General features: G+C 38.1%; 1 protein-coding gene across 1 annotated transcript in view; it reads right to left on the reverse strand.

Moving 5' to 3' along the window:
• Rit2 (Ras like without CAAX 2) overlaps positions 1-18,512 on the reverse strand; it is a 298,683-nt gene that overhangs the window by 130,973 nt on the left and 149,198 nt on the right. The window contains exon 4 of the mRNA XM_048363363.1: positions 978-1,169. Within this exon, the coding sequence (XP_048219320.1) occupies positions 978-1,169 (192 nt within the window). The remainder of the gene's footprint in view (positions 1-977; positions 1,170-18,512) is intronic.

The raw sequence follows: 18,512 nt of genomic DNA on the forward strand, positions 1-18,512 counted from the left end.
AGGGCTAGCAGTGATTCTGGATCAAACTTTGCCCATATATGACTTTGTCTACCTACATAGTTTGGGCTTCTTTGTGTGGGATCTGCAAACATTAAAGGCAGAAACTCTTGAACTTTTACATCCCAATCTCAAATTTTTAGAGCATTACCTCTATTTTATTCTATTGCTCAAAAAAAAAAATAAAAAACAAGTCCAGAGTCAGTGGAATAGACTCTGCTAAGGATACTGTAAAGTGGCATTTAGGATGTTATGTTAAAGAAACCAACATAATCTACCACAGATGCACACAAAGTTCTCGTCCACTCAAAAGAATAATTTATTATTTGCAGGGAGATGGATAGACCTAGAACAAGTCAATTAAGTGAAATAAGGCCACGCTCAGAAGATCAAATGCTGTAGTTTTCTCTCAGGTATGGAAGCCAGATCTAAAACACAACTAAGTACTAAAACATACAGGGTTCTATGCATTTGTATGTAAAGAAACTGACTGAAGGAGGATACACTTAGGGGAGAAATCTAAAGACATAATTTCTGTGAACAATCAAAGTACTATATATTAAAATGAATACCAGGAAATGTCAACAATTTTCTTTTTTGAGGGAGTAGCAAAAAGGAGGAAAGGAAAGGAGGAAGAAAAGTTGAGAAAATGCAATCAATTCATCCAATGGACACTACATAAAAAAAAAAAAAAAAAAAAAAAAAAAACACAAAAAGGGCTATGTAATGTGTGGATAGGGACCCGAAAGGGAAAATAGAGAAGGAAGGAAGGGATGGCATTGTTCAGGAAGCATTATAATCATGTCCTGCCTTATGAAATTATAACTCCTTTGCACAACTCTTGCTAATAACAATAAAATGTGCAAGTGTTTCAGTTTTCAATATGAACTTTGGAAGTAGTTACATTTGATGTATACCCTTTAAAAGGAAAACAAAAAAAAAAAACAAAAAAAACAGAGGGTAACAGGAGTATCACTCACCTGACGAAACTGGTCCAGGTCAATTTTATTACCCACCAGCACCAAAGGAATCTCATAGGTGTGGCGGACCTGAAAGATGAGCTCTTTGAATTTGGCAGCTTCTTGGAAAGACTGGCGGTCAGTGACAGAGTAGCAGATAATGAAACCCTCCCCACCTCGCATGTACTGTTCACGCATGGCTGTAAATTCCGCCTGCGAAGGAACAAAAAGAAAAGGAATGCTCGTGAGCTCTGAATGGAGCGAATACATGTGGAAATCTATATGTATCATGATAAAATTTCAATATGATAAACTGAGAAGTGCTGATAGTAGATCATAATGATCTTGGAATGATATGGTAAATAGATCTTACTGATGGAGATTGTCAATACATGGTATTTTTATTTTTTATTCATGGGAATTGAACTTTGGGCTTGGGCGCTGTCCTTGAGCTCTTCAGCTCCAGGCTAGTGCTCTACTACTTTGAGCCAAAACACCACTTCCTGTTTTCTGGTGGTTAATTGGAGATAAAAGTCTCACGACTTCCTTGCCCAGGCTGGCTGTGAACTATGAATCTCAGATCTCAACCTCCTGAGTAGCTAGAATTACAGGTATGAGTCACCAGCACTCAGCTATACACTGTATTTTAATGGCCTCACTTCAGGAAAAGAACCTGGTATATCCCAACAATACAATTGTTAAAACTTGGGTTCAACAATCCTTATATTATATATTTAAATATTTTCTCCCTATCACTTGAAATGTTCTATTTTTTTATTTTTGAGAAAATAATTCAAGAAAAAAATATATAATTTAGAACATTGCTTTCACTTTGTAAAATAGAGGTTGTATTTAAGGAATCTGGCAAAAGTCTTTAAAGGGGCATGAGGAAAATACATAACACATTTCTTTTATTTTAAGTTTAAATTGTATTTATATAACTTTAAGTAGTTGTACAAAGGAGTTGCCATTCAACAAATCTGTTTACGAATACAATGAATCTTAATCAATGACAACCTGTCATCATTTCCTCCCATCCCTGCTAACCCAATCTTTCCGTTTACTAAATATTTTTCTACTCAAAAATATGTAAGCAAATTTGACTAGAAATGAACTCACTACCTTAGGTATATAAATGTAACCCCTCTGTACATCACCTCGACATAAAATTAAACTACAAAAAATATGAAATCAGTGTCTGGAGTTACAACTAAGAGGTAGAATTTCTGCTAACCAGCAGAAAGTCTGGAATACAGTCACTGAAACACTCTTTAAATAAACTATAATAAGAAACCTTGATTATCTTTGCCAGTTGAGGAATAGGTTAATAATATCACTCTCAGGTATTTAGATGCTCTTAGACTTGTCATATAGAGGTGAATAAACAAGTATCTGGATGGCTGAGGAAGAGATCCATTTCTATATTCTATTGCATTCTATATTTTACATTCTCTTTTACCTTCTCTCCCTGCATAGAAAGGTGGCATTAAGTTCTGAATGGTATCAACAATCCATCAGGCACTACTCTCTCAGCCTTGCCATGTTGCATCCCATCTATATTACAATTTTTCAGCATGTGAGGATTCAATTTTTGAAATTCTAAGTTGGAAATTTCCATAAAGGTTAATATATTTCTTTTCATATACTCAGACTCTGAATCTACTGCTAACAGTGGCTCTGTGGCTCAAGTGGTAGAGTGCTAAGCTTGTGCAAAAAGAAGCCAGGGACAGCGCTGAGGCCCTGAGGTCAAGCCTCAGGACTGGCAAAAAACAAAACAAAAATAAATAAAACTTGCACTCTGGCTGTTGGAAAAAGCCATATTAAACAGTAAAAGAACAGCCAGATGTTTTGTGCTGCAAGTAACAGAAGGAAAGAAATTAGGTATATTTCAGCACTATTCAAAGAATGAGAAAATGTGACTACCTAACAAAGTATTTACAAGAACTATTAAAATGTCCTGCTTAGAGTAATTGTATAAAAGCATGTTAATTTGATTTAACATGGTTATAAAAACACAAGCATTTAAATAAACCAAGAGCTTTGGAAAACTTGGCACTTAGTTATAAATGTCAAGTAGGGCTTAGGATGCATTTAACCAGTCTTAAAGGACTGAGAAATGAATTAGATAAGAGAACAGACATGAAAATGCTTTGATGAATTTTCTTACATACATACAAAATAATTTAAGTCCGTTATCTCTGGTACAAATCTGCCACAGCAGAACTGTATTTTTTTTGTAAGAACCAGTGTGAATTCCAATATGTTCATCAGAGAATTATTAGGATTTCTTTAAAAAATAACATCTTTCAACCAGTGAATCATGCATAAAGAAGGTATCATGATTAATGGACAGGAAAATTCCTCTTAGCTGACATTATCCACATCAACTCTTACATACTGGTGTGCTTTTCTTAAAGACAACAGAAAATCATTATGTAGGGAAAATGCTATGTTCAACATGTTGCTTCATTGCTATTCATACACAAATTAAAGATCTCTATGCTTTGAGTTGTATGTATCCTGAATGCTAATATTGCCTTCATTGGCTTCCTACTCTAAATGAAATTTGTTAGTTAATTATTGAGAAACATGACTAGATTCCATTTGCTATCCACAGGTAGCAAAATAGCTGAGAAACATCTATTCTAGACAGTGCAAGAAATATAGCATTTCAAATATCTTCAGAGCTCTTGGGAGTGTAAATCTGCAGTTGATTAGCTTTTTTTGATACATTGCTCAGTGTTAAAATAGTGTAAGAATTTTGTCAGTGTTCAAAATAATGGATGTGTGTCTGTGTGTTTATGTGTGTGTTTCATATCCCAGCTTCTTAGTGAGTAGAGTAAATGTTTTGGACAGGCACTAAGGAATGGGATCTGGACTACCTATCTCCTTATTGAATTCACCTGGTAACACTATACAGAATAAATGTCTAACAATTCATAAAATACACTAGTATTACTGCTACTCTAGACTTTTAATTCTGTCCAGCATATCACAGACATTATTGTTTCCCTATTACATTTGTTTTCCTAATACAAATGTAATTAACACTATGTAATTAACACTAAATGTAATTAACACTATGCTGAGTGATAAGATAAATGAGAAATTTAAACACAAAAATGAGAGAAATAATGGCATTGTCCAGGTTAAAGAAACACAATTAGAACAGAGTAAGACAAACGAAGACCAATTAAATGCTAAATGAACCATGAGGAATCAAAGAATGGCTAGAATATTTAATGGGAGAAAGGAAAAAGGGATTTACTTGGTAAAGAAATGATATATGGAGAGGAAAGATGGCGCCGACAGAATAGGGAGGCACCCCGACTCGCTCCAACGGAATAGTGAGCTGGGAACTCCAACACCCAACACCCCATCAAGAACCCAGCAAAACCAGCAGCCAGAAGCAGTGGAGAAACACAGGAAAACAAAAAGGAGCAAAAAAGAAGAACCGAAAACCTACACCGAGCCGGAGATTCACCGGGGCACCCTCCCCCCACCAGCAGACCCTGGCCCAAACAGGGCCAGGCTGGGAAAGGGGAACCCGGCGATCGGCAGACAGGCTGCCAGGAGTGCAGAATTCATATAGTGGGAGACCCCACGGACACAAGGCAGGGTGCGGACCAAGACACACACCAGCAGCGACGAGAAGTTCAGGTCCACACCAGGTTCGGACAAGGGAACCCAGCATGGCAGAAATCGGGAACCAGGGAAGACACCACGACACTTAGCCAACCCCTGGAGGGCCAACGGCGGCGCGGGACACACACACAAAGCAGCAAAAGTGAGTGCCCCATTATCCCCTCCCCCAATGGGAGACCAGCTATCTGAGACCCAAGCCCAACAAAGAAGCTACATCTCCCTCCCTTCCCCTCCCCCACCCCTGAGGGAACAAAGAACCCCAAAATCAGGCGGGGAAGCTCCCATCAGGCACTGGGAAGTCAGTTTAGCAGGGGAAGGGCGCAGCAGCACCAACACCCCACAGGTTCCTGAACTGGCAGAACCGACCCAGCCCCCTTCCCAACAGGGGCCGGGAGATGGCCAGTTGTGCAAACCCCACCCGAGGTGCCTGGACCTCGCAGACTCTTACAACTAAAACCACAGGCACTGGTGGGCAATACCAGCCCAGCAGGGTCACCTGAGCCTGATCACGTCCCCCGCTCACAGCGGAGGTGAGGTCTGAAGGTGCCAAGCCACACCCGGACAGTTGATCCCACTGGGCCCCACAAATACCGCCCCCCCCCCCCAACGGACTCGTGGGAGGGCGCAAGCACAACCCAACAACCCGGGACTTGCTCTGGGAGGCATATTCCACCGAAGTGCCTGTTGCAGTGGACAACAGCGCACAGGAGGGCGGGGCACCCGGCAACAGCACCCGCTCTGGTAGGCGTACCCTGCACTGGTGGGCGGGGCCACAGCGGCAGCACCTGCTGCCGTAGACACGTCTACACAGGACGGAGGGAAGAGCTACAAACCAAACCTGAGAAGCCATCCAGATCTCCAGATGCGCAAATCACAAAGAAACATAACTCAGTTGATCAAAGGGCAAGCCAACTCGCCAGCTCCAAAAAGCAGCATGACTGAAGAGGAGATGGAGACTAAAAAAGCAAATGAGGCCATGTTAACAGGAATGATCAAAAGCGTCAGAAACGAAATCAGAAAACAATTCCAGGAATTTAGAGGGGAAATCTGGAAGGACACCCAGGAAGCCAAGAAAGAAATGGAAGCAAAACTGGATACAATGCAAGCCTGCTTTAAAGAAATGGAAGCAAAAATGGATACAATGCAAGCTGCCTCTAAAGAAAATCTCCACATCCGGAGAATTGAAATGCATGAAAAAATAGATTTAAAATTCAACTCTTTAAAGGAAGAAATCTCCACGATCAGAGCTGATATGACAACCATAAATAGCTCTCTGACATCCATAAACTCCGCAATTGAAACCATAACACAAAGAGTGGACCATATAGAATCCAGAATCTCTCGCCTGGACGATGAAGCAGCTGACAACAACCAGAAAATGACCACAATCCAAGAAAAGGTGAAGCTTCAGGGAATACTAATCCAGGAACTAATGGACAAAGACAAGAGATATAATCTGCGCATAATTGGAATAGAAGAAGGAGCCGAATACCAGAGCAGAGGGCTTAATCATGTTCTCAATAAAGTTATTGCAGAAAACTTCCCCAATCTCACAGGGGACCCCATCCAGGTAACCGAAGCCTATAGGACACCTGGCAGGCCAGACCCCAGGAAAGCCACCCCAAGGCACATAATATTCAAGACTACAGACCTCAAGATTAAAGAGCAAATTCTGAATTCAGCCAAAGCGAAGAAGGAAACTTTTTTCAATGGGAAGAGGATTTGAATAACATCTGACTTATCCACATAAACTTACCAAGCTCGAAGTGAGTGGAAGAACACCATCCAAGTACTCCAGAATAACAATTTACAACCTCGGATCAAATATCCAGCGAAATTGGAGTTCACATTCGAAGGGAGAACCAGATCTTTCCACAACAAAGAGGAGCTAAAGGAGTATGTGAATAAAAAACCAGCCCTACAGCGAATATTAAGAGGGGAACCCCACCCAACAGAGATCGTAAAAGACACACAGACAGAATCAGAAAGAAACTTCAATAGCCAAAGTCCAGCAGAAACACCAGCTCACTAAAGACAAGAAAAAAAAAAAAGAGGAAAAAACAGCCCACCAAGAAAATGGATGGAGAAAAAAACACCCTTATCCATGATCTCTTGAAATATAAATGGTTTAAATTCCCCGATAAAGAGGAGCAGACTGGCAGAATGGATTCGCAAACAAAAAGTTGACATCTGCTGTCTACAAGAGACCCACCTTACAGCAAGGGACAAAAACAGGCTTCGAGTGAAAGGATGGAGCAAGATCTACCAAGCAAATGCACCCACCAAAACGGCAGGTGTAGCCATTCTGATCTCAGACAAGCTGGACTTCTCTTTAAAGTCCACTCAAAAAGACAAAGAAGGACACTACATATTAATACAAGGAAAAATCCAGAATCAAGACATCACGGTGATAAATGTATACTCACCGAACAAAAGAGGCCCGACATATGTCAAGCAAATTCTCAAAGAATTACAGAGCAATATAGACGCAAACACAATCATAGTGGGTGACTTTAATACTCCTCTCTCTCCAAGAGACAGATCCAACACCCAGAGGATTAGTAAGGGAGCTGAGGACCTAAATAACACCATTTCCAAAATGGATCTAACAGACCTATATAGAACATTTCACCCTACAGAGACCCAATACACCTTCTTTTCAGCAGCCCATGGATCATATTCCAAAATAGACCACGTCATAGCCCACACAAAGAACCTCAGCAAATACAAAAGTATTGACGTCATCCCATGTATTATATCTGATCACAGTGGATTAAAGTTAACCCTCAACAACAAAGGATACCACAGAGCCTATACACACTCTTGGAGGCTAAACCCCACGCTGCTATCCAACACTTGGTCCACAGATCAAATTAAAGATGAAATCAATGAATTCATAAGCCACAATGACAAAGAAAACACATCACAAAGAAACCTATGGGACACAGCTAAGGCAGTACTGAGGGGCAAGATCATTGCACTCAGCACCCACATTAAAAGAATGGAAGCAGAGCAGGTGAATATCCTCACGATGAAACTAAAACAACTGGAGAAACAAGAAATGACAGAATCTAAAACGACTAGGAGGGGAGAGATCACAAAGATTAAAGAAGAGATAAATCTGATTGAAAATAGAAAGACCATTCAACAAATAAATAAGACTAAAAGCTGGTTCTTTGAGAAAATAAACAAAATTGACAGACCCCTTGCAAGACTTACAAAAAAAAGAAGAGAAGAGACTCATATTCGTAAAATCAGGGACTCTACAGGAAAAATTACAACAAGTACACACAAATTCAAACAATCATAAGGAGCTATTTCCAAAACCTCCACTCAGCAAAAAACAATAATTTTACAGAAATGGATCAATTCTTAGAGAAGTACAAACTGCCCAAACTGAACCAAGAAGAAATAAATCAACTAAATAAACCAATAATTTATGGTGAGATACAGGAGGTAATCAAGAACCTCCCTACTAAGAAAAGTCCAGGCCCAGATGGATTCACCAACGAATTCTACAAAACCTTTAGTGAGGAGCTAATTCCAATATTCCTCAAACTCTTCCGTGAAATAGAAACAGAGGGAGAAATCCCAAACTCATTCTACGAAGCTAATATCATACTCATTCCCAAACCAGGCAAAGATCCAACAAAAAAAGAGAACTACAGACCAATATCACTAATGAACACAGATGCAAAGCTCCTCAATAAAATATTAGCTAATAGGATCCAGAAACTGATCAAGAATATCATACATCATGACCAAGTAGGCTTCATCCCTCAGTCACAAGGATGGTTCAACATCCGTAAATCAATCAACGTAATTCACCACATAAACAGAACTAAAATCAAGAATCACATTGTTATCTCAGTCGATGCCCAAAAAGCCTTTGACAAAATACAACATCCATACCTATTAAAAGCTTTGGAGAGAACAGGAATAGATGGAACATTCCTCAAAACAATAAAAGCCATATACAACAGACCAACTGCTAATATCATATTAAATGGAGAGAAACTTAAATCATTCCCCCTAAACTCAGGAACAAGACAAGGATGCCCACTCTCCCCACTTCTGTTCAACATAGTGCTGGAATCCCTAGCCATAGCAATAAGGCAAGAGGAGGACATCAAAGGGATCCACATCGGCAAGGAAGAAATCAATTTATCCCTATTCGCAGACGACATGATCTTATATCTGATGGACCCAAAAAACTCAGTACCCAAACTCCTACACCTAATAAACCAATTTGGCAAAGTAGCAGGATACAAAATCAACCCACAAAAGTCAGCAGCTTTTCTGTACACCAGCAATAGACAAACAGAAAAGGAAATTATGTAAACAATTCCATTTACAGTAGCCAAAAAAAAGAATAAAGTACCTAGGGATCAACTTAACCAAGGACGTGACGGACCTATTCAATGAAAACTACAAAAATCTAATAAGGGAAATCATAGAAGACACAAGGAGATGGAAAGACCTCCCATGCTCATGGGTAGGCAGAATCAATATAGTGAAAATGGCCATATTGCCCAAATTGTTATACAAATTCAATGCAATACCTATCAAAATCCCAGCCACATTCTTCACTGAAATAGAGAAACCAATCCATAAATTCATAAGGAACAGCAAAAAACCTAGAATAGCCAAAGCAATTCTAGGCAAAAAAAGCAGTGCAGGAGGTATCACAATACCAGACTTCAAGCTCTACTACAAGGCCATCATAACAAAAACTGCATGGTATTGGTATGAAAACAGATCTGAAGACCAATGGATTAGAACTGAAGACCCAGAAATAAAACCGCACTCTTACAGCCAACTGATATTCGACAAAGGAGCTAAAGACATACAATGGAATAAACATAGCCTCTTCAACTACTGGTGCTGGGAGAACTGGGCAGCCATATGCAGAAAACTCAAAGTAGACCCAAGCCTATCACCATGCACCAAGATCAACTCAAAATGGATCAAGGACCTCAACATCAGACCTGAATCCTTGAAACTACTGAAGGACAGAGTAGGAAAGACAATTGAACTTATAGGCACAGGAAGGAACTTCCTGAATAGAGTCCCAGGGGCACAACAAATAGGGGAAAGACTCGACAAATGGGACTACTACAAATTAAAAAGTTTCTGCACAGCTAAGGACATAGCCACCAAAATAGAAAGACAGCCAACGATATGGGAAAGGATATTTACCAGCACAGCAACAGACAAAGGCCTGATATCTGTCATCTACAGAGAACTCAAAAAACTAAGCCCCTCCAAGCCCAATAAACCTATTAGGAAATGGGCAAAAGAGTTAAAGAGAGACTTCACAAGAGAAGATATAAAAATGGCAAAGAAACATATGAGGAAATGCTCAACCATCCTGCTAGTAAAGGAAATGCAAATACAAACAACCCTGAGATACCACCTCACCCCAGTTAGAATGGCCTATACTCTGAACTCAGGAAACAACAAATGCTGGAGGGGCTGTGGGGAAAGAAGAACCCTTCTCCATTGTTGGTGGGAGTGCAAATTAGTACAACCACTTTGGAGAACAGTATGGAGCTTTCTCAAAAAGCTCAATATAGACCTACCCTATGACCCAGCCATACCACTCCTAGGCATCTATCCTAAACAGCAAAATCCAAGATATCAAAAAGGCATTTGTACTTCCATGTTTATCGCGGCACAATTCACAATAGCCAAAATATGGAAACAACCCAGATGCCCCTCCACAGACGAATGGATCCAAAAAATATGGTACTTATACACAATGGAACACTACATAGCCATTAGGAATGGTGAAATACTGTTATTCGCAGGGAAATGGTCAGAACTTGAACAAATAATGTTGAGTGAGACAAGCCTAGAACACAGAAAACAAAGGGGCATGATCTCCCTGATATATGACTGTTAACAAAGGGAGACGGAGAAACAGTAGAGACCAAGTCTGTGAATACTGTATATATTCTTGATACATTGTATATTGCATATATGTCAACCTGACCTAGACAAGGGATAGAAAAACAGGTCGTAAGATATCACAAGGAATGTACACACTGCCCTACTATGTAACTGCACCCTCTTTGCACAACACTTGTAAAAAAATTTATGTCCAATTAATAAAAAAATCAAGCTCAAACATAAAAAAAAGAAATGAGATATGATAGTTTTCCTTGAATTTGTTCTTTGTATAGCACTTGCTCCATAACTTTCATGCAACTTGACATTCAACAATCCTATATTGTTAGCCTTAAATGAACTTTCATGGTCCAAACTCAGGATTTGCCTGACATTTGAACTGCTAAAACTTGCTTATGAAGGAGCTGTTCAAGTCTTAGATGCTGCTAAAGTGTTAATGTGGTTAATGTTGTCTTTGTTTGCATCTTTTTTTTTTTTTTTGCCAGCCTTGGGGCTTGAACTCAGGTCCTGAGCACTGTCCCTGGCTTCCTTTTGCTCAAGGCTACCACTCTGTCACTTGAGCCAGAGCAACACTTCTGAACTTGTTTATATATGTGGTAATGAGGAATCGATCCTAGGGCTTCATATATATGAGGCAAGCACTCTTGCCACTAGGCCATATTCCAAGCCCTGTTTGCATCATTTAAAGAAATAAAACAAGTAAGATGTTCTAAGTAATTGAAGCTTAGCTATCATAAGTCTAATGTAATTTTAATTTTTAAATTTAATTTTATTGGAAGTGTGATGTCAGAGAGGTAACAGTTACATAAGTAAGGTAAATATATTTCTTATCAAATCTTGTTAACCCCCTCCCTTGTTTTCTCCTGCTTTCCCTCCCTTCCCTTCCAAGTTGTAAAATTATTTTTCACATAGTGTCTTGTGAGGTATATACAAGACACGGGGTACCAAACAAAAGAAAAAGAAAGAAAAAACAGTGACAACAGGGGCTATCCAAAGGAAAAAATTGAAAGAAAAAAGAATGGCTAAGAGACATATGAAAAAGTGCTCTACATCACGGGTCATAAAAGAAATGCAAATCAAGGGCTGGGGATATAGCCTAGTGGCAAGAGTGCCTGCCTCAGATACAAGAGGCCCTACATTCGATTCCCCAGCACCACATATACAGAAAACGGCCAGAAGGGGCGCTGTGGCTCAAGTGGCAGAGTGCTAGCCTTGAGCAGGAAGAAGCCAGGGACAGTGCTCAGGCCCTGAGTCCAAGGCCCAGGACTGGCCAAAAAAAAAAAAAAAGAAATGCAAATCAAAACAACATTTAAACAACATTGAGATTCCACCTCACCCCAGTAAAAATGTCCGTTATTAAAATAACTAACAATAATAAATGTTGGAGGGGATGTGGCCAAAAGGGAACTCTACTTCATTCTTGGTGGGAATGTAAACTGGTTCAGCCACTCTGGAAAGCAGTATGGACATTCCACAGAAGACTCAACATAGAGCTTCCCTATGACCCAGCAGCCCCACTTTGGGCATCTACCCAAAAGACCACAAAGAAGAACACACTAAAGCCACCAGCACAACAATGTTCATTGCAGCACAATTTGCTATAGCTAAAATATGTAACAAACCTAGATGCCCCTCAGTAGACGAATGGATCAGGAAAATGTGGTACATATACACAATGGAATTTTATGCCTCTATCAGAATGAATTACATTGCCCCATTCGTAAGGAAATGGAAGGACTTGGAAAAATTATACTAAGTGAAGTGAGCCAGACCCAAAGAAACATGGACTCTATGGTCTCCTTCATAGGGAATAATTAGTATATGTTTAGGCTACTCACAGCAGAGGATCACAAGAGCCTAATAGTTATGCCCTTATGAACGAATAAGATGATGCTAAGTGAAATGAACTCCATGTTATGAAAACAACTGTTATATCACTGTTGTAATCACTTTCAACATGCCATGTGAAACCATAGCTTCTTTTGTTGATGATCCTCTTGTATCCCCTTCCTGTGGTTGTACTGTACTATCACTGTATCTCAGATGAGTACCCTGGATAGTGTATACACTGGTATTAGAACTAGGGAAGTGAAAGGGAATATCAAAATCCAAAGACAGGATGAAAAGGCAAATGACTCCAAAAGCAATACTTGCAAAACTGTTTGGTGTAAACTAACTGAACAACTCGGGGGAGAGAAGAAAGGGGAGGGGGGAGGGGGAAATGAGGGAGGAGGTAACAAACAGTACAAGAAATGTACCCAAGGCCCAACGTATGAACCTGTAATCTCTCTGTACATCACTTTGACAATAAATAAGAAAAAAAGAAGAAAAAAGAAGTAACAAAATAACTTCACACAGTAAATTAAAAAATAAAAACTAATTTTAAAAACCCTCTTGTTTCCATAGCTTAGAGTTCATTTTGATTAACATCATTTTATATACACAATGGAATTCTACGCTTCCACCAGAAAGAATGACATCTTCACATTTGTAAGGAAATGAAAAGACTTGGAAAAATTATAGTAAGGGAAGTTAGCCAGTCCCAAAGAAACTTAGACTGCATGGTTTCCCTCATTTGTAATAATATAGCATATTTCTAGGATAGTCCTAGCAGAGGATCGAAACAGCTTTGTAGCTATCTTATGTAATTTTTGCAAAGTGCAAAGGTAGAAATCAGACAGAATAGCAAATCTTTAGGCCCAATCTGATTTAAACTTGTTAAGTATGTTCAGTTAAAATGAAAGTGAGCAAAGAGCTTCATAAATACATAATGAATAATATATAGGCAGAAATTGTGCCTAAAGGCAAAATTACAACCAGGAATACTGCTTGAGTGTTTATAGAGAAAACAACTGTCTTCACTATTAAAACTGTACCTATCATCTGTCTTTCAATATTCAACACATATATCTTGAGCAATGCCATACACCATGGAATGCTGCATGGACTCTGCTTAGCTTATTCATCAAATATTTATTGAGCAATTATATGTGTCAGGCATCTCAGGTTTGCAATGGTTCAACAGAATATTTTGACTAAAACAAAAATATGGATAAATGTGGAACCAATAGATAAATGTGAACCAATAGAAGCTAGGGCATTAAAACAAGAATACAGTGAAATGACAGTACTAAGTGTATGTTAATTTTGAATTACCAGACAACCAAAACTACAATGGGACAGTAACCAATTGTACCACTTTTGTGATCAATATCAATGAATTAATTTGTCCTCAATCCAGAAGCACTTAGAACTGAAGGCATTGTCTTTTTGTCAAATGGACAAAAAAGGCAACATCCTCAATGTCAAATTGATAGGGCCTGAATTAGCAGGTTGTTAGTGACACAGGCTCCATTTTCCAATGTTAATAAAACCAAACACTTTCGCTGATGCCCGATGACACTAGCATGAGTCTTCAGCAAGATGACAGAAAAGTTGTTCTGTGGAAGAAAACGACTGAGTTCAGAATGAAGATGATGATTAAAAATTTTTAATTTTTGTGTCACAAAAATATGGATGGCCCTTATAATGAGAGCATTGCTCTTCTTCTCACTACTAGATGTAAAATTACTGAGTATCATATTCTCCAAAGCATTAGCATCATGCTTGGATCAAAGCCCAGCAGATAATTATATAATCATTTTGTAAATTACTTGAAGCTAAGTGATTTAAAATATGTTACCATTTCCTGGATTTTATACATTTTAAAGAGAGTGAAGTTTGGAGACTGGAGGATAGAGATAAAAGGAAAGGGGAATTCAAACTTTAAATTAAAGGGATAAAGGTTTTAGTTACCCATTCCTCTATATCTATGGTCAAGTCAGTTTGAGGCCAAATCTAGCTAAATATGTTGTACTGAAATGCACATTAATTAGAAATGATTTATTGTTTCTAGTAAGGAAAATGTGTAAGTTTCATTGCCTATGGATGGATCAAATTTCCCTTTTCCAAAAAAAAAAAAATCCTTTTTTCTTAAAACCATTTTTTTACCTTTCCCTCTTCTGTTTGATTTGTACTTTAGCAAAGACTTAAACTTTCACAACTACCTCTGGGTGGTACAAATCCACTAAAAGATATTTCTAATCACAGCTGGTTTCATGTTCTCTTGGAGGTCAGTCACACTGAGAGCTGTTTTTCTGTTGGAAAAAGCTACAGGAATCCATCTTGGAAAAAAGCAGAATAACTTTTATAAACACTTTTCACTCATGTATTTTAGTCAGTCTCAAGATGATAAAGAAAGGATGATCCTAATAAGAACAAAGTGAAGAAACATGGCAAAGTTGGATTGGTTATTGGATGTAGAGAACATGGGAGGCTCATCTATATATAAAATTAAGTAAAATAAGATGGGACACACACACACACGCGCACACACACACACACACACACACACACACACACACACCATGTCATCATGAATGCATTTCATATTAATGACAGAAAACATAAAGATGTGAGTGGATCTTTCACTAGTAAGACACAATCAACTTGTTTTGCAATGTTTAGAGCAATTTGAATCCAGAGAAACCTAAAATGTTATAGTTGTATTAAGAATCCAGCTCTTTTCAGCATATACATAGAGGAACTGATGCATAAAGTGGGTAATTATTTGTATTCCATTATATTAGAAGGACTTCCAGAAAGCCACTACAAGTTTCCATAAAATTCTGGGTACATTTAACTCTTTATCTTATGAATGCTTTGTATTTACTATTGTGTCCAATCAATCCATCATGTATTTCTGTGTCTGATATATCTTCAAGTCTACCACTTATCATGCAGCTTTTCTGCCTCTGATGGACCAATGCCTAACCACTGGCTTCTACATCGAACTTGTACTCATCTACCTTATTATAAGGCCCTACATAATCTGGTATAATGCTCCCTATCAATCTTTGTCTTCAATTAACCCTGAATATGCAATGTCTAATGGGGTCACTTCTATGGGGCTTGGTAACATAAGATGTATTTTGTTCTCATGGTGCTTTCACATACGTTATTCTCTGTACTGGAAAATTTTCTGGCCAATAGGGCACTTAGAGATTATGAAATACCATCATTTTGCCTTGTAGATGGGTAATTTGATGCCCAACAAAGTAGCTATGACATCATTATTAATAACTAATAAAAAAGTATAGACAGGTCAGAAAATCTTTCTACATTATAAAAGCTTTTATTCCATTCCCTAAGTCTTAGTCATATCTATTCCTCACGATTGTCATATTCACTCTTCATTTGTGAATCTATATATAATAAATTCAGTCTTTAACACTTTTCTAATATTTATATTAATTCTTGATTCAAAATCAGATAATTCTAACTGAAATGAACTCCCAAGTTATGGAGGCAAGTGCTTTATAATTGTCCTTGTTATTTTCAACATACCATGTGAAATTATCTCCTTTATCTTTTGTCATTCTTTCTCGTGATTCTACCCCTGATATCACTGTAACTGATTTTAGTGCCCCAGATATTGTATATACATGTATTGGAACTAGGGAAGGGAAAAGGAATACCAAATCGAGAGACAAAGGATGAAAAGACAAACCAATGCAATAACAATTCTTACAAAACCATATGGTGTGAACCAACTGTACAACTCATGGGTGGGGGGGAGGGACATGGGAAGGTGCGAGGAAGGAAATGAGAGAGGAGGTAACAAGTTGGATGAGAAATGCACTCACTGCCTTACATATGAAACTGTAACCCCTCTACACATCACTTTAATAATAAAGAAATTAAAAAAACAGAAAAAATTAGAAATAACTTACCTTTTAGCTTTTGGTACTATTTAAGGAGTTAGATGTGTGTCACTAGGAAAATTTTAATTATTCCTGAAATTTACTTCTATGTTGTGGTTGTATTTAATGTTTGCAAATTCACAATGTATTTTGAAGATGTAAAAATTTAAATTTCTGACACTTGACATGTCTTTTATGTATGACAATTTCAAGCATTTTTTTTCCTTAAACTACCTCCACTGTAGAAATATTTTTTAATTGGTAGCTTACTGTTCAATTTGTCAGCTTACTGACAAATTTCTGACTATTAAATCTATGATACCTTATGGAAACAAAATGATGAAAGCAGTGTTTCCAAATGTTTATTAGATGAAAAATGAGAGCAGAATAAAAAGAGTATACAAAGTCTTTGGGCATCTACAAACATGGCACTGCCAATAAATAAAGAAAGAGTAGTCCAAATGGGAGTGATAAGGGTGATTCAATAAAACAATAGCTGGGGTAAAGAATTCCCTTGCTGTCCACTTAGCAGCTACCACTTTTCCCCTTGTTCCATTCTCTGTAGATTATATTAAAAAGGACGCTAGAGGATCTAGCTGTTGTGTGTTTGGGAGCCTAAAATGAAAGAACAAAACAGATGCCAAGGTGATTCAAGATTGCTTTATATATCCCTTACATACATCTTTCTGTGTATTCAATCATCTCTGTATTATATACCATATGTAATACATGTAAAAACTATGCATACCACTGTTCCATTGTATTTTTATTTGAATTATTTTTACTGTTGCATTGCTATTTTGTAACTAAAATCTCTGATTGATTTAATTTATGGATATGACATCTGTGAATATGGGTCGTCTACTCTTTTCTAACCAATTTTTTGGCGCTTTGGGGAACTAATCAAAGTAACGAAGTGTGAGTTCAGTTCTACTTATATATTATCTTTCACTAGTTTTATTTTTAAAATTGTTTGAAAGTATTTCCCTTTTTGTAAAGTGCCCATGTTAAGAGTCATCTGTTACTAGGATGATTCTAAATAAAGTTTTATACTACTAGAAACTCAGAGATACAGCAGGGAAGCTGAAAGGGATAGTAATAGCAATAAGTAGACTCACATGCATGAATTAAGAAGTATATAGGAAAAGCAACAGCGAATACAAGGTATGAATACTATGGAGACCATCAAACCCATTTTCTAGGGTAGCTTAGTTATCAACTAACCACAAAGGCTCCTGGTCTGCATTATGTCAGGGCTGAATCTAATTTTCTCAAACATAGATTGCCTGGAAGAAAGTAAATAAGACATAGATGCAATGTTTTTAAGAGATACCACAAATTGGCAACCAACAGAGATTTTAAAAAGAAATGAAAGAAAATAAAAACTAATCTTATCAGACCAAAGAACTCAGGAAATAATTATTATAACTACTTCAGGGAGATAATAAAGAAAGAAACTCTCATGAGACCATGGATTAACACAGTTATTTGCAAGAAAGTATAAGGAGAGAGAGAGAGAGAGAGAGAGAGAGAGAGAGAGAGAGAGAGGCATAGCAGAAACAGATAAGATGGAGAGGACAGAGAACAGAGGAGAAAGACAATCAACAGCAGCTAAACCAACTGGGCACTGGTCACTGGTAGATCATGGTTGCAATCCTGGCTACTCATGAGGCTGGTACCTAGAAGATGTTGCTAGGAAGCCATTCGAGGCACCTGTAAGAACCTATCTCCAATGACCTAGCAAAATTGCCAGAGTGGGTGGAGATTTGGCTAAAGTTGTAAAACACTAGCCATTAAAAAACAAACAAACAAACAAAAAACAACAACTGAGCAAAGGGGCAAAGCCATGAAGTTATGTCCTGCAAATAAATCACACACACACACACACACACACACACACACACACACACACTCAAAAATGTAGTATACTCCAGGGTATAAAACTTGCATGGAATCCTGTCTCAGTGGGCTATAGTCCGGGCTGGCTGGCTAACTTTTTTTCATTCTTAATGCCATCCTAATAAATCTTTGCTTCTCTTCCCCTTTTGTAAGTTCTGTCTTCAACTCTTGACTCCCAAATCCACTACACTTACTCTTCCCAAAGTTTTGCTATTTCATTTTTTCCACTTCTCTAAAGTGTCACCCTTTAAAGCTATCAGGAGATTACATTTAAATAAGTATAATGTTTAAAATGTATTATGAGAGCTGATTTTGCTTCTCAAATAGCCAACTGCCTACCTCCATGTTAGAATTTAGCATT

Source organism: Perognathus longimembris, chromosome 15 (genome assembly GCF_023159225.1).
Source record: "Perognathus longimembris pacificus isolate PPM17 chromosome 15, ASM2315922v1, whole genome shotgun sequence".
Taxonomy (NCBI): domain Eukaryota; kingdom Metazoa; phylum Chordata; class Mammalia; order Rodentia; family Heteromyidae; genus Perognathus; species Perognathus longimembris.